Raw genomic sequence first — 18,431 nt, forward strand, 5'->3', positions numbered from 1 at the left:
GAACAAGTTATTATACATTCAAAAATCTTTTTTTCCCCTCTAAGTACCTGATACCGAAGGTGATCGTATTAAAGACTATTATCTTGCTGAAATACTCAACATTAGGTTGAGAGCCAAGAAATTTAAAATCTTTCCCAGATCTGCAAAAAGATCAACCCAAATAGCTTGTTGAAAATATTAGCTGATAATGAAGAGTTGTCCATAGGTCCACAGTAAAGCATTGTTTATATCGCAGTGAACTTCACCAGAAAGTTGTCGGAAGGAAACCTTCATCAGAAAAGTATTAACTAAAGGGAGGGTGGGGGAGACCTTGATAAGCCTGAAACAATTGGGAACAATGTTTTTTGGAGTGATGAAACAGAAACAGAATTATTTCACCATGATCACAAGAGATATATTTGGAGAAAAAAGGGACGAAGCATTTAAGGAAGAGAACATCCCGTTAAGCATGGGGGTGGCTCTATTAATGGCACTGTGCCACAGAAAATACTTGTGTGGGTTGGCAGAAGAATGGATTCCATTCAATATCAATACATCCTAGAAGCTAATGTCCTATAATCAGTGAAAAAATTGAAGCTACAAGGTTTGGAATGACCTTTAAAATTCCTAGATTTGGATATTATTGAGAATCTATGGGAATATTTCAAATGTGAAGTGTGTACAAGGAGACCTAAGGTTATTACTAAGAAAGAAAAGTTCTATAAGGAAGTGGAGTGGGGGAATTAAACAGCAACAGTAGTCTGCTAACTACCCACAGAAACATTTGGAAACTATTATTTCTATCAGAAGAGGATTTACAAAGTACTAATTGAAAATTAGTCCAAACATGCATTTGCCATATTCACCTGCCATATTTGCATATTATTTCAAATATGTAAGTAACTGCATATAAATATTATATATTCAAATTTGCAGAAAGATTTATTTATATTTGTACTCTGCTGTAATCAATCAAAAATTAGTGATTAAACATATAGAAGTTGTGACAGTTTCTGTTTACTTAGGATTTATTAAAACCTACAATTTGAACAAGAGAAATCTGCAGAAAAGCCAGGTTTTGAGTAGTTTCCTAGAATGTTTGGAGCATTCTTTACTTGGGAGATAAAAAAAAGGCAATTGTCAGGTTATCGCACATTTCACCTCATGTGCATTGGGAGACCCCTCCCTGTAGGAAAGCATGGAGTAGGCCAATTCTTATTGGAAGAAATGGTCCTTTTGATATCTAGGAGCGTGGTATGTAGAACGTTAAAGGGCATAACCAGCATTTGAAATGGACAAGGATCAAATTATCAACTAGTACAGTGAATGAGATATTGGGATTATATTTATAGATATATACAAATCAAGACCTAATTATTGTAATAGTCAGAAAATAAGTTGGAAGGAACCTTGGAGGTTTTCTAGTCCAACCCTCTGCTCAAGCAGGAGACGTTATACTTTCTGGACAAATGACTGTTCAGTCTCTTCTTAAAAATTGTCAGTATGGAACACCCACAATTTCTGGAGCAAACTGTTCCACTGATTAATTACTATCACTGAATCTGTTATCACTCCTTAAGCAAACCATTGCACTTGGACTAATTGAAGCTTCCAAGTCATCTTACAAAGCAGCCCATGTTGTATATGTTACATACTGACAGACAGTATGGTGGGTTCCACCAAGGTCCTCTGATCTGGCGGGAAAATACTGAATGGTGATTGGCTAAGACATTTGACAGCACCCTATAAAAGGGAATGCTGTCAAACAGAAGGCTGCTGGATTGTACATAGTTATCACTAATAAAGAGCTGTTGTTATTGTTAGCTTGATTCTGCCTCTTCCATTCACCCGCTCTAACAGTATATAACATGTTGCAATAGTTTACATTTGTAGTGACAAGGACATGAGTAATTTATCATGGCTTTCCAATCTAGTTAGGCTGGTAGTGTGGCGTCCTAACCAGACATAGTAGTCACAAATAAAAAAAGTGTAGCAACCAACCCCCATTCAAATAGCCTTTGGCCCAACAGAACTTTCTATGATCCTATTCTCTTCCTGTTTGTCAATACATTTAGGACACTTCTTTTATTGATCTTGCTAAGCAACTAAAATAGCCACCAATTTCACAGGCTCGCCTTTCAGGTGGATCTACTCAGTACTACAGCAGCCTACCAAGACTTCCTTTCTATTGCTAAGGTTCTACTGCACAATTGTACAATGTAATATATATTATACTACTACTCAAATATACTATTATATTTGAGTCCTAAACCTATAAACAGATTATAATATTTCTACAGATACGTTATCTATGAGTTCTACTGACCTGGAACTGAATACTTGTTTTTGAAGCAGTTCTTATATATCCTATGCACTTACTCTAACCTGTAAGTAATGCAGTTTCTTCAAGTATCTTCCTTTTCTATAACTTGCATGACACTGCTGGCAGCTTCTTCAGTCTGAGTTCAGGCTTGTCCCTGTCCTTTTATCACTGCTTTGAAATACTACTTATTGCCCAATGATCTCCCCATCATTCCTTATTACTTGCCAACCTCAGCCATACATTGTTAACAAAGGTTAATGGTTCAATTCAAAGGCCTCAGCACTAAAAGTTTCTATGGTAACAGCCCGTATGGCTATTTCTGTGTCTGTGAAAACTTTGATGACTGGCAAATTTTGCCACTTTTTTCCATGGATTGACAATCTCCAAAAAGAACTGAAGGGAAAGCAGCTTTAATTCTATCTGAGGGAGCAAGGAGGAATTAATTAAATGACCACACACTGTTAATAAATCTCCCAGCAGATTGCTGGATGCCTCTCTGATTTACAAGAAACACATTTCCTGTTCTGTGCATTTGAAAAGTTATTGGAATGCTTAGGTCAGAAGAATGTTACAGCTTGGCTGCACACATGCACTGTTGGGAGTATCCCTCCAAAAAGAATTCCTGCAAAAGTTGCACAACTATATAACTATGAACAATACACATTCGCTCAATAATGTAATTATGATATTTTTTTTAATCCTATGCTTAAATTGCTGTCAATGTAGTTGCATATTTGCTTGCTTTTTGTTTGTTTTGTCATATCGACCACAATATTCTTTTTCTTTGACATGTTTCCTAATTTTGTGCATATCTTTGTTCAGCAAGGGATAAAATTCCGAGAGTTCCACACCTTATTAATTTCCTGAGATTTCCATAGATTATTGTGTATGAACATATCAACAGTTGCTAGTTGCTTATCTCATGTGTGAGAGTTTTGCATCCGAACATTGCCTTAAAAATGCTTCCAATTCAAAGATATTTGTCCAGCTTATTTTTATCTCCGTTTTTCTAGACAATTTGATGTGATGGCCTTTTTATCCACAAAGATAGAGAGAAAAACATGATACAGATAGAACAGGCTTCATTTACTAATCTTATGTTTTAGTGTACCATATATACTGTACAGTGTACAGAACTTTAGATGTCTAGAATAAAAATATAGGTTTATATTGCCAAATAACCAAAATATCAGCAAACTTAAAACATATGCCTCAAGCAAACCTCATATTTTATAGAATAGAATCCAAACATCCCAAAGTTACAATGCTAGTTTTCCTATCTAATTTATTTTTTTACGATACTAACCTATTACCATATTGTTTACTTTTTCAGCCTAATGCTTTCTTGTTGAGGAGGATTGTTTTGTCTTTTTGCACCTTTGGGGTCAATCTAGCTTTTCTTTGCTTTTATTCCATAGCTAACTTCTGGGTATATGTCTCCTTTCTCAGTTTTATACATTCTTATATTCTAAACAAGGCACTGGATAACAAATAGTTTGCTTCCTGAACACTTTGACGTGTATCTTATAAATTTTTGGCTGCTAATCATGAATAGTATGTAATTTAATCTATCCAGTACCATTTTATAGAAATCTTCTGTTTTTATACAATGGCAATATTCAATATTTAGTTCCTAGTGGCTCTGCTACATACATGAAAGAAACATAGGAAAACATGGAAATGTTGAAGCACATCCAGTACACCAGTTACAACTAGAATACCCATGGGGATCTAAACAAAGTGGTTCTAATGCTTGGAATGCAGCTTGGATATATGTTGTTTCATATGCAAATGAGGCAAGAGAGTTCATTACATTAAAAAGAAAGAATTTGGTTCCACTCTGAAAGAATTTGGTTCCAGGACAGAAAAATGTGGTACATGAACAACTTATTGGTCCGACAAATTATTTTTGGCTCTGCTTCACAGAAAACTTAGACTGATTAAAATTTTGTGAAAGGGATCAACAATGAAAGTGCAGGTTTTCCTTATTTTAGATAGATGTTTTGAAGAATAACTGATGCCAAGATTAAGAAAAGTATTTTTCCTGACCATAAATCAGATACATCACCAGTGACAAGTGCAGTGGTGGGTTGCGGCGGTATGCCCCGGTACGGGTATATCTGTGCCTGCCAGGAGCACTGGGTACCATTCCGGTACGGTGTTCTGGAGGGCCTACCCGCCCACCTGAGCTCCTTACCTGTATTTGAGCTCTTCGATGCTTCCGCGCACGGAGCGTACGGTGCCTGCGCAATGTTGCACTGAGCAGCTGGAGCATTACATAGGCGTCGTGGAGGTAAGGACGCACACGTGTGCTATATGCATGCATGTGGGAGACGCAGAGCCCTGTTGCACCATACCGGTTGCACCGGGATCTGGAACCCACCACTGGACAAGTGGTTCTCATATCTGCTAATGGGACCAAAGTTATTTGCCTGGAAAGCATTGAAGGATATCATTGAGAATTTTCTTGGTAATTATAGAGCACCAAACTACATTCAGCTGCTTTACAAACTTCTTACAGCATAAAAACCACGAAGCACAACCTGTCAGTGAGGATCCAATTTCTGCATTCACACTTGGACTTATTTCCTGAAAATCTAGGTCTAGTTAGTGATGAACATGGTGAAAAGTTTCACCAGGATATTGCCACAATGGAGAAATGCTATCAGGACAACTGGAATCCATCAATGCTGACTCATTATGGTTAGACATTGCAACACGATGCATCAGACACTGAGTACAAATGAAAATCAGCAGCTAAAGGCTTGTAGCCCTGTTGAACTCATGCAGAGTATAGGAAACATACAATTAAATACATTGTAGTATTAAAAAATTAATTTCATATTTCTCAAGATTCTTACATGATCACCGTCATTCTGAAATTATATTTGTAATCAGCTTGAATGGGTCTATTGTAATTATCAAAAGTTTTTTAGGAAGCAAAACTTTTGAACATTTTTTTGTTATGCAGTGAAACCAGTGCTAGTTACTTTTGTCGGCTCTGCTCTATTTTTGTTACAACTCAATTATATGCACATCTCAAATTTCTGCTTAAGCATGTGAGGCAGCAGGTGCCTTTATCAAAATGACTGAAAAGCAGCTGTTATATGTACTTGCACAAGGGATATAATCAGTATACAGTAGGAATGAAGAAAATGACAGTGTGTGCTAGATTATTATTATACAAAGAAGGGTAAACTTGCCATTTGAATATTCAAACCTTCTGAGACAGATTTAAGAAATTGGGCCATGCAGAAAGAATAGTAGGGAAATAGTTGCTCTGAAACATAGACATATGACTACAGGGGTCTTTTGTCTGCATTAATAGAAATAATCTATTTATCAAATTTCTTCAGTTTGCTATCCAAGGAGGAAAGGCAATAACAAAAGGAAGGAAGAGTGATATGTTACCTTGGATAGCTTAATATGCTGTTTTTACTTATTGGATTGTTCCGTATCCTATTTATTTATTAAATTTGTTTTCTCTCCATCTCGCCATAATGTTTAGACTTTGCTTTTGAACTGAGTTTTGGCACCTCTTCCAGGCTTGGATATATTGCATTGTACAGTTATGAAGATAAGGGAAATGTGGAATAAATGTTCTACCGTGTAGGAATGAAAGCTTGCTTCACCCAGGAAAAATGTCCCTTACTTGAAACAGTCCTGGGACAAGTGGGAAGTGCCACTTATTAGTATGGGTATTAGTATTAGTATTAGTATTTACTGTATATCAGCCCTATTCAAATACCATGTTACTCATACCTATATTCCTTACTTCAATCTCTAGAAGATAATTATTGTTATTGTTATTTCATTTTTTAATGATTCTTTTTGGCAGCTAAGAGTGCCAAATTATGTAATATATGTACCGTATTTATCGGCGTATAACACGCACCGGCGTATAACACGCACCCCCCATTTTAACACAAAAATTTGAGTAAAATTTTTTTTCATTAAAAATAAATGACTTGGAAGCTCGGAACTTAATGTTGGATTAAAATTTATAACATTAGAACATGAATTATAACATTAACTCCTCTTAAAAGGCAAATATGAAATGAAAAAACACCTCTTTGAGCAAAAGAACTTAATCAGAATCACTGCTTTTTGGAAAACCAAAAACCTCTTCCTCATCTTCACTCTCTCCCTCTTTTTTCCCTTCCTTCCCCCTTCCTCTTGCCTATCAACTTCATCCTCTTTGTCTTTCTGCTCTTTCCCTCTCTTCCCCTTTTCTTCCTACCTTCTTCCTTCTCCCTCCCTTCTTCTTTTTCTTCCTTTCTTCTTCCATCTTCCTCCTTCTTCCATTCTTTCTCCTTCCATCCATCTTTTCTCCTTCCATCTTCTCCCCCCCTCCCTTCTTCTTTTCCTCCCCCCTCCCTCCTTCCTTCCTCTCCTTCCCTTTCTCACACACAGGAAGGGGAGGGGGGCTATCTAGTCGCTTTCACAGCATAATTTCTTTATCTAACTTTTAAAAAACTGTGTGCAAATCAAACGAGATTTTCGTAACCTGCGAAGCACCAAGTTATATTATGTTGTTACAAATTCGCAGCTACTCCATTCTTTCTGATAGGGAACTACATTTCCCAAGATGCCTCAGGTCCTCAAAGCGCTGAACGCAGCTTTGCAATTGACTCCAGCGAGGCCTGGCAGCCGCCGGCTGGGGTGGTTGTCAGGGCGATGCGGAGCGGACGCGCCGTTTGTTACTGCTTCCAGCAATCAAGACGGACAAGGGAAGCGACTGAAACGGACGCTGGCCGCAGGAGAGCGAGGCTGCTGCTGCGGCTTCTGTTTCAGTAGGGAAGAAAACTTCCTTTCGCTTCCCGAATTTGACTGGGTCCCGGGGCTTCTGCCGGGTGGCAGAAGCCCGGGAAGCGAAAGGAAGTTTTCTTCCCTATTGAAACAGAAGCCGCAGCAGGAGAGCAGGGCTGCTGCCGGCCGTTTCACCTTGCGCAGCGAATTTGACTGGGTCCCGGGCTTCTGCCACCCGGAGTATCGGCGTATAACACGCAGGCAGGGTTTAAGCTTGCAATTTTAGTTTTAAAACTGCGTGTTATACGCCGATAAATACGGTAATTATATGATGATGTCTTTACCCCTCTTTTTCTCTCTTCTGTGTGTACCTCTATTTGTTTTGAACCAACAGAAAATTACAGTACTCTTGTTCAATTATTTGCCACTGAATTCATCAATACTATATTACATAGCTCCTGAAGTGGCAGAAGGAGGGTTAGAATTAGCATGCAAACTGCAAGTTGTCTCCACACTGACTCTGGGGGCCTAATTGCATCTATAAGGTCTGGTAGTTCTTTGCTCTCTGCAGCAATTTCTTCTAGATGCTGCAGACTAACACTTCATAGAGCAGCCATGAAGTCATTGGAAAGATGTTCCGATGCCATGATATATCTATTATCTACAAAAATGACAAAAGAACAAGCCTGTGTGTTCCCTGTGGCTCTCTAAGATTTTGAAAAAGCAAAGGAAGAATATTGAAGCTCTTGGTATTAGAGAAGATTCCTGATTATAACATGGGCAGCCAAGAAAACAAACAGAAAGATTGAACAAATCTCTCAATTATAATATCACAGTTTATCACATTCCACAGCCATAAACAACTCTCTTAATAAACTTTTGCTGGTTAAAGTTGAAAGATTAGGTTTTATTATTTGCCAATAGGCAAAAGATGAGATATGGGATAAGAATTTTGGTTGAAATATTAGAGAAAGATTATGTTGAAAATATTTAGACTTATTTTGATGAATGGGCTTATTATTTATTTTTATTTTTTGTTTCTTTTTAAAAATATTTCTCCTTTTCTTCCTCCTCCCCAACTTTGGACACATTATGTGAAAGCCTAGCTCTCTAGTAAAAGTTTTAATCCTGAGAAAAGTGGAAGGAAAGAAAAGAAGAGAATGACTATCAGCAAGATAAAGGAATTCAGTTATATTTGCAATGAGTGCACTCTTGGAAGACCTGAAAGATCAGGTTAGGGGCAGATTGTCATGGAAAAATACATCTATGGGGTTGTTGAGAGTCAACACCAATCGGATGGCACATAATAATAAAAAAGATTTTTGGTTAAAGCAACCTAGAGTTACCTTGAAGTAAAATGGGTGACCTATAAATTTTACAAACAAACAAATAAGTAAGTATAAGAAGGAAAGGAAAATCCTTATGTGCTTTCATAATAAATTCACTTTATTTTCCCCGTTTTTGCCACCACTGAACACCATGCAAAATCCATGTTTTTTATGTGATTTCTCATCAAAGTATATACTGAATGCAGGTTTGATATGCTTCAAAATCATATGATCTCAGATTTTCACTTTAAGAGAAGAAAGTGCCATTATCTTTGGGACTGTTTACAAATTTTTGGTAACAATGAATTGATAATGTGGCAACTACAAATGAACAAATGTGTTGTATAATATAAAATTGACAAATATAAGCAACAATAATCTGTTAATTAGGTATATAATTATATCTCTGTAAATCAAAAGAAATTATTAGCTTCTTTGCCCAACAGCTTACATCCTAAAATTTGATACAACACAGATGATAGTAGATATGAGTGTTAGAAGCAGGCTAGATAAAGGGAGGGGGGAAGGAAGAGAGAAATCTCATATACTGTATTTCATTTGATATGAAACTATGCATTCAGGAGCTTAATTTCAGGGCACAATGAGAGTAAAGGAATTTTGCAAAGATTTTTCAAAACTTGAAAGGTCACTTAATAAGAAAAAGATAGAACATGAACATGAATAGTTGAGTGTGTTAAAATAGATAATTTTGAGGCAATTATATACAAGTAGTTTTATTTAATGACTGCCCTGTTCAGTGATCTTTTGAAGATATGATAGTGCTGAAAAAGTAACTTTATGACTGGTTCTTACATTTACGATTTGCATTGCACACTTCACAGCTGTCTACTGACAAGCAAAGTCTTTGTAGAAGCTGGCAGTAAAACTGCTAGTTGCAGTCTTGTGATGTCTCACCAAATGATCATGTTGTTTAATGACAGGGTTATAGGTCCGAGTTGTGGTCATTAAGCAATGATTACCTTATTCGAATCATATGAGTGAAGAAATAATTGAAGGCAAAGTCAGAAGACCATCAAAGTATGAGTGGACCTTTTGTACTGAATTAAGGAAAGGCAGCATAGAACAATTGTGTATTTTCAATATATTTTTAATAGAATGGTTTTATATACTGATAAGAGATCTAAAGTGTGACAGCATAGAGCATTTCTTCATTACCACAAGTGTCATTCGAATCTTGATTTGATAGAAAATAAAACCAATTTATTTGCTGTGCCTGTTACTAATATCTGATCATTTTGATTGTTTATGTACCATCAAATTGATATCAACTGTTAGTATTCACATATATTTTCTCCAGAAGAGTCTATTTCATCCTAGTCCTTTCAGTGATTTACCCATTGCAGCTATAATTGAATCCATTCATCTTGATGGTTGGTCCTTTTGTTCTTTTTCTTTTTCCTTCCACCTTTGCAAGCATCACAGAGTTCTCAAAAGAATTTGGCTTTTGCATAATGTGTCCAGAATATAATTTGACCCTGGCATCTATTTCTTATTTAAGTGATAACTCTGAATTGATTTGTTCCATGATTCATTAGTTTATTTTGTTGGGTATCTTGGTATTTTCAGGTGTCTTCTCCAATACTAAAATTCAAAAGCACAATATTCTTTCTGTCCTGCTTCAAAGTCCAAACTTCATAAAGTGTCACAGGGAAGCCGTGTCTGATTGTTGTAGGTGTAGACATATATGGACATATCGTGATGTTTGATTATGTCTCCCAAAGTGTTCATTGCTATTCTACCAAGTACTAATCTGTAATATATTTCTTGATTGTTGGTTTCTTTATTGTTGATAGTTAATTATAATAAGCAGAAACTATTCACTTTTTAGTATCTTTTTTGTCAATTCTAAATCTGGGTCTGTTGTCATTTTTTAAATTCTTCTTTCTATTTTAATCTTAGTTCTATTTTTATCACTAGAACATCTATATGATTGATATTTCTAGCTATCAGTGTAGTGTCATCAGCACAGCATGGGTATTGATAGTTCTCTTCCAAATTTATAACCACTCCTATGATCTTTCAATCCGGCTTCCCTAAATGCATATTTAGTATATAGTTTGAATAAATAAGAAAGAATATACAGCCTTCTCTCACTTCTTTGCCAACCTAGACTTAATTTGATTCAGTATGTTTAATTGGTCTGTGGCTTTCTGACCTGTGTATTTTTTGTATGGGGATCTAAAGGCATTGTGATATTCTGAGATGTTCTGAGTTTCCCATTTTCCTAAAAAGCATCTACAACTTGACATTGTTGACACAACTGAGGCTTTTGTGTAAACAGTGAAAAAACGTATTGATTCAATTTGGGCATTCTTTGTCTTTTTCAATTATCCCATGTGGATCAGTGTTGGATAATTTTAAGTATTATTTTATAATACTTCATGTGAAATTAAGGATTTTGTATGATACTTTGGTATTAAGATTTTTTTTCTTTGTTATTGGTGTGTAGAATGACCTCTTCCAATCAGCTGGCCACTGTGTCATTTTCCAGATTTCCTGGCATTGTTTGATAGAACCTTACAGATTCTTCTTTGGCAGCTCAACATATAGTTCTCCCTCCCATATTTCTTTGTTTTTCTTTGATTTTATTTGGGGGGGGATTTTTGTTTTTCTTTGAATCTGTTCATTTACATTTTTAGCATATCAAATACAAACTGAAATGTCCTTCTGAATTTTAAGATCTGAAAGACCTCTTGTTTTTCCTTATCTCTTTTCATCTTTAGTGTCTTCATATGTTGTGTTAATGACGCATTTATTTTCTAATCGCTTTCTATTAAGTTCCTTCCTGGGAACTTTCTGTGTCTTGTTTTTGAATTATCTTTTCTGCTTAGCATTTTTTATTCTTAGTTTGGATGTCTGGATTTCTCTCTTCTTTTTCTTAAATTATGGTAGTCTCTTTTTACTCAGCTATTCTGGTTCTCTATAAATTAGGTTTAAGACTTCAAAGTGATTACTGATGTTTTCTTTTTAAAATGGTAGGTATATGCTTAAAATCATATCATAGAAACTGGTTGGCTTTCTTGTGATGCTTTAGTTTAATTTGGAACTAGCATATGAACAGCTTGTGATCTGTTTCATAGTAATGTCCTAGCCACTTCTTTGCTGTCATAACTGAGCTCATATACTTGCTTGTACCAATAACATAGTCACTTTGATTTCTGTGTATTTTATCTGATAATATAGGGCCATGATGGCGAACCTATGGTACGTGTGCCAGAGGTGGCATGCAGTGCCCTCTTTAATGGCCTGTGAGCCATCACCCCAGTTCAGCTCTGCTGTGCATGCACGTGTGCCTCCTGCTAGCCAGGTGGTGTTTGGGTCTCTGCTGCACATGGCGAGGGATGGGGGATGGGTGCATTAGCATGCGTGAAGGTGGTGTGTGTGTGTGTGTGTGTGTGAGGAGCTGGGCATATGCGTGGTAGGACAGGGGGCGTGCAGTGAGCATGCATGCTTGTGTGATGGCAGGCCACAGATGCAGTGGACGCACATGCATTGCGTTTTGGCACACATACGCAGGCACACATATGCTTTGGGCACTCGCTCCGGGAAAGGTTAGCCATCACTGATATAGGGTATAGGGCCGTAATGGCGAAACTATGGCACGCGTGCCACAGGTGGCACGCAGAGCCCTCTCTGTGCGCACGTAAGCCATTGCACCAGCTCAGCTTCACCACTCATGCGTGCATGCCTCCTGCCGGCCACCTGATTTTTGGAACTCTGCTGTGCATGTGCGGGGGTGGAGGGATGTGGGAGAAGTCCCCAGTGTCCCATTTTTGCCCCTAGGAGGCTGCAGGGAGGCCTACTAGGCCCAAAATGGGAAGTGGGGAGGTGTTGCACACACATATGCGGGGGTGGGGGGCGTGTGGGGTGTCATGTGCACATGGGCAGGGGAAGCAAGGGGTCATGTGCATATGTGCAGGGGTGCCGGGCACATGCGGGGGTCATACATGCATTGCATTATGGGTGCTTTCGGCACACAATGATAAAAAGGTTATTCATCACTGGTATAGGTATTGTTTTGGTTGTTGGGAGACTATGTTAACAACGAAGAATTCACTAGTGTAGCAGAAATCAATAAATCAATGTATTTCACTTGACCATACGGTCCAACTATGTTTTCCTCTTTAATATTTCCAATGTCTTTGGCATTTGGATCTCTTAACTACAAGTAGCACATCTTGCTTGCATATTCAGTCAATTTAAGATTGAAGTTGACCATAAAGCTGATTAATCTCCTCTTTTGCATCAGTGTCAAAAACATCAAAGATACAATTTGGATAATCATCATACTAGAAGTTTTTATGAAGTTTGATTATTATTCAGTAATTGACCCAAGTACTTTCCTTGCTATATCCTTTCTGATTATGAAAGCAAAACTCTCTGTCCTCTCCGCCACCCCTGTTCTCTAGTTTTAATTGTCCGGAAGCAATATTTTCTTTAATTGGAAGTGATATACAAACAAAAACTGCACACATGTACAGCTAAATTATACTTTTCAGCTGTCCTGAGTCAGTGTCCTTCCTCTAAAACCAGGACCTCTAAAAATATTTACAACAAAATGGAATTTTAGGATTAGCTACTTTTAAAAAGTATTTCTTGATAATCATGGGTGTGGAACCAATAGTGAATTACATAACCCCCTTCAAAAGATATTTACTTCTCCATGTGACTGCTAGTTCAACATGCATTGATAAGTACAAAAGAACAACTGAATGATAGGAACAGTCTTGGTCAATGATTTTCAACATTTTCTTAACCATAGGCCATGGGCTTTGGATCACCAAAACTTAAGATTTAAATCATAACATTTCTTCAAGCCTTTGTGGAGCCCCTGTAATGACATCATGGCCCCCCAATGGTCTGCGGACCACATGTTAAGTACCATTGGTCTTGGTAATTACTACACTCTGATTTGAATCAAATGTTTTTAAACAGTGATTCCAAACTAATGTCTTGATCATGATGTATTTGATTTTAATTTGATGCCTGACTACAAACTGATTTTGAGTGATAATTCTAAAGCTTATGTTTATGATATCATAATTCCCAATTTTTATAAATTGTAATCAATTATATCCAGAGGGCCTCATTATTAAGAACATCAGAGTTCTATTCTGAAAATTCTAGCAACTCTACATTTGCTGATCCTTTCCTTGATTTTGCATTCTTTCCTCTTCGAGAAATAAACCTATGGAAATATCATGTAGTCACAGCTGTTATAGTTTGAATATATCATTTTTAATTGATAAAAATGCTTCCATTTTCTCATATCACATTTCTAGCAGCTTCGGAACATTCCCTACCCTAATCAATGTGTGTTCTTTTGTCCTTTCCATATATTTTTGGTTCACGTGTTGCTCATCCCTGTGGGAGGAAAGTTGGCCTTCAATTAGCAAGCATTCATGACAAGCTTGTGTGTTATCTCCTCCTTCTGTTGCTGTGGAAACCACCAGTATTAAAAAGAATGGCTGGGTCAGCTGTAGAGTTTTTCAGCAGCCTACTTAACAGTGGTTATTAAAAATGAGGATCAGGGGAGGAGAATTACACACCGGTAGGGAGAAGGGTTATCACTGAATTAATTCAGTGCATAGGAAAAAAAAATACAATTGTGGCAGAATTACTTAGGTTTTATTTTAAAACAGGTTGGATATTGGGAGTTCTGACACATTCAAATCTTCTAGCAGTCTCAGATTTAGACCTCACTTTTCTACCCAGCCCTTTGCTGAAATGGTTAATAAAAAGAGAGCTTTAGTGAATTCCATTGCAGATTTTATTTCTCAGAACAGTGGTGAGCAGAAGGGGAGGGTGAGAAAAAATCTGTGAAACCAGTAAAGAAAATAGTTTTTCAGAAGGTGTGTACAGTGTCTGAAGAACATTGTATTTTTGGAAGCCAGCTATTAATCCACTCTTGGGAGTGGAACATCCAGGATCATTCCTGGCAGTCCTGACTATAGTAATATGGTTGTTTTCTAAGACTTGACAAAACATGTATAGATAATATTATTTTGTTTTATACCGATCCCAGTTTAGGAGTATTCAGAATGATAAATTTCCAGATCTTGATATATTTTGCATCAATTTTATTGCATTCTTCATTTTCTGTTGGTCTTTGCTGCTATTTCAAAAAATTTCAAAAAATCCTGTTAACAATCCATTTTTGTATTTAACTTATAGAAAATTTATCACAGCTTCTTATCTATCTCAAAGCATCCCAGCTGTTAACTCTGATTAGTCCTGGATCAAATATCCTTGTTTTCTTCTAAATAGTATTTCTTATCAATTGGTTAAATGTGATAAATCCATTCTCCAAAATCCCTCTATCTCCCAAAAAAATCCAGATGAAATTGTTTTCCAGTTGAATATTTCCCTCAGTCTTAAGGAAAACCAATTTATAACTTATCCATTCAGTCAGTTCTAAGTTTGTAAGGTCCATATTTCTTTCAGTTTCAAATTCCACTGAATTTGCCAATTTCAAACCAAGTTCCTTTTGTAAATCTGGTTTAACTATAGTTACTTGCATCTGGGCATTTTTTGTAGCATTATTATTTTGTCAAACTTTTAAAAAAAGTTTTCAAATTGGGTTTGTATGTTAAAAAGCAGTCTTTTCGAAAATGCCAGCCAGAGTGCCTTCTCTATAAACTGATACATTATTTGCTATCTTGTAGTTTAGCAACCCAAGATAAGAAAGCTCTTCAAGGACAGAGAACAAAGAATGGTTAAGTGATATTCCTCACAATAAATAATGTATAGAGAAACAGAGAGGATATTTTTTGGACATTTCAATCCAAAATTAAAAGAAAAAAATTAAAAAATAAGGTCCAAACTTTTGCAAATTAATAAAATGCAAAATTCCTGTAGTGAAAGTCCAATATAAATGAAAATCAAGTCAAAACACTTTCACTACCCAAGAACATGCTATAACAGTGATGGCTAACCTTTTTGCCATCGTGTTCCAAAAGCAGGAGGAGCACAGGGAAGGTGTCATGCACGTGTGCGCACATGGGCATGCGATCACCCATGTGCATGCACGTGCAACCCCTCCCCTCCCTCCCACTTTTGGCACACAATGACATGGTGGACCTGTTTTTCACCTTCCTTAGGTGAAAGCTTTCTAGGAGCCTGGGGAGAGTGAAAACAGCCTCCCCCACCCCCACAGGTCCTCTGGGGGCCAGAAACGGGCTGTTTCCCAACTTTCAGTTTGCGCATAGGGCCGTTTTTTGCCCTCTGGAGGCCTCCGGAGGGAGAAAGATGGTTCTACAGGCAACCCGGAAGTTTGGGAACTTCCGGGAAGCCTCCAGAGGGCAGAAAATGGCCAAAAATGAAAGCCAAAATCAGCCAGACAGCGTGCACATGCATGCTGGAGCTGACAGGGCAATGCCTTGAGTGCCCTAAAAAATGGCTCCATGTGCCATAGGTTCACCATCATGGTGCTATAACTTCCTTACATAAATTGAATAATTATTCAAAACAGCAAAGTAGATCCAAAAAAAAAAAAAAAAGAGAGAGACAGAGAAAACAGATAAAGTGTAGCAGGGGATTAAAATAGGTCAGCATTCAACCAGTCTATTAACTTAGAGATAAAAAGCAAAGTTAAAAATGAAACTTCAAGTAGTGAAACCCCAGTCTTGTTTAAAAAAATGATCAGCCAAGAAGAAAAAATGGGTACCTGACTTTCTGGCCTCTCATACTGGGAATTGCAATCTTCAAGATTCCTCTTCCCAGGTTGGGTCTATGGTCATCCAAAAGTCATCGGGTCATTCCTAAGTGCTTCTATTGAAACTCAGGGAGCAGCAGTGCCAAACAGCCAACTTGGCAGCAAAATCAGTAGCTCATCGGCAGGAGAGAAAAATCCTCTTAATGTTTAGCAACCATCTTATGGAAGGGTTCTATAAAGGAAAATCTTGATATGGTAAAAGAGCAATTACTGTATTCCCACCTGCATTCTTGCGCTGATGACAACCTGATTAAGGCCAAATGAAGTTGCCTCTTAGTTAAGATAAAGCATATGATGTTAAAATCTACCTAAGTGGTGACATTTTGCCATTATAACTTAATGAAATAAAGCATAAAGTTATCCATGCTGGAACAAATATAAAATGCAGAACAGAACGACAATATTCATACATACAGTAAGTTCAACTTCATATGGATTGTGGGTAACTTTTGAAAATCTTAGGTAACGTATCAATATGTAATGGTCAAGAAAACACAAGAGTATCTGTCAAATCCTTATGGTATCAGCTAGCATATGGAATGATGACATAATGAACTTGTTACAATATTTAAAACAGCATTTCATAACACATGCTTATGTCATGAGAAACAAAGCAGAGATGATCAATAGGCTAAAAGACAATATATAGGCTTTATACCATGCAGTTCTATAAGCTTAATGTTGAGACAAAGAATGGGAAGTGATTTTCCTGCACTAACTTCCTTCTTTCCATTCCTCCTGTCTTTTCTAGGCAGGACAGGGATGCTTGCTGGTCTCTTACCCAGATTTGCTGTGGATATTATGTCAGGTACTCTGCTATCTAACGCTTTCTGTTCTTCTGTTTTCTACTGTACTTTGTGAATTTATTCCCTGCTTTTTCTTGTAGCCTTATTGAAGCCTTACCTCTTCAATAACTTTTTTCAATTTAAGGAGAGTAGGGGGAAGTGGTAAGGTTTTTAAAGTCAAGATGAGATGTAAAAAGAGTGTTTTATTGATTTATTAATTAGATTTATATCTTGCTTTCTCTCCCAATAACTCAGAGGCTAGGATTGTATAAATAAATATGGTTACTTCATGGGAAGTATGTTTATGTTCTAAATACTACTTGAAGTATACAAACTTTCTTCTTCAAATTATTAGTATAATTGATATAATTCAGGCAAATATTAAGATCAAGGTTGAGTGAATTTGAAATACTAGGGATGTATGCATGTCAACCCCAAGCCTCATTTCATAGGTTACTATTTGTTTCACACTATGTTCAGTAAGCAAGCTTACATTATTTAGAGATCAAATTTATTGTATTCTTAAAACAATGTTCCCATTTAAAACTTTAAAAAACAGAAATTATTTTCATGAGTGTGTTGCATGGGTCTACTTTCTTTGCGTCATCATCTTCCCTGTTTTAGCCCTCTTATTCCTCCCCCCCCAAAAGATCCTGGCAATATAAAGACTGGCCATTCTTTATCTCACGCTATATTCAGAGCAGATTTTACGAGTATGGTTTTTTTTGAGATGTATTGGTTTTCATTCCTAACAAGAATAATGGCTGCCTGGTCATTTGATTTGAATACCAGCATTTATTAACAGCACCATATTAGGGAATTTTGATTCCATTACTAGCCTTTTCTACCTAGCCTACTGTACCAGTTTACAACATTTGGATGTATATATTCTAGTATAAACATACATTAATAAAGAATTGTTAAATTGTTTCTTGGTCTTTTTTTAAAAAAAATATACTTAAAAATCTAACAGTTCTTTTTCAACACCACAGGCTTCTTTGTAAATCCAATAAAGTCACAATGTTGGTTATATAAAATAGTCATTATTTTAGCTTGTATTCAAATTAAGGATAGCTTCTTTTCTATTGACATTTAGAAAGACCATGAAACTATATTTGATCTGTTGAGGTACCGAACAACAAGGGAATAGCTGGCCAGGGAATGACTAGTTTCAAAATTAATTATTGATAAAAGAGAATATTGTACCTCTGGATTGAGCTGTAGGATCTCTGGTGCTCTTGATAGTTTTCTTGCAGTCGTTTCATTACCTAGTAACTGAGGATCTTATCTAGTTTGGTGACAATGTTACCCAGTTTGTTAATGAAACAACTGCAAGGATAAAAACAAGATGGTATCAAAGAGCATCCAGACCACACACATTGATTATTACTGTAAGATAGCATTTATTATGAGTTTTTATGATTTGTCAACTTTATGATGTTTAAATTATTGCATATTATATTACACTGTTTTTATTATGTCATTATTATAAAATTAATTATTTTATTTATTATTGCATTGTTTAATGTATT

At 36.7% G+C, this 18,431-nt stretch overlaps 1 protein-coding gene across 2 annotated transcripts in view; it reads left to right on the plus strand.

Annotated features, from left to right (window-relative positions):
• Positions 1-18,431, plus strand: part of ILDR2 (immunoglobulin like domain containing receptor 2) — a 55,660-nt gene that overhangs the window by 19,764 nt on the left and 17,465 nt on the right. The window contains exon 4 of one of the 2 annotated variants that reach the window (XM_032220126.1): positions 16,866-16,922. The exons of the other annotated variant lie outside the window; for it this stretch is intronic. Within the exon in view, the coding sequence (XP_032076017.1) occupies positions 16,866-16,922 (57 nt within the window). The remainder of the gene's footprint in view (positions 1-16,865; positions 16,923-18,431) is intronic. 2 annotated transcript variants of the gene reach the window in all.

The sequence above is a fragment of the Thamnophis elegans genome, chromosome 6 (assembly GCF_009769535.1).
Source record: "Thamnophis elegans isolate rThaEle1 chromosome 6, rThaEle1.pri, whole genome shotgun sequence".
In the NCBI taxonomy this organism is placed as follows: domain Eukaryota; kingdom Metazoa; phylum Chordata; class Lepidosauria; order Squamata; family Colubridae; genus Thamnophis; species Thamnophis elegans.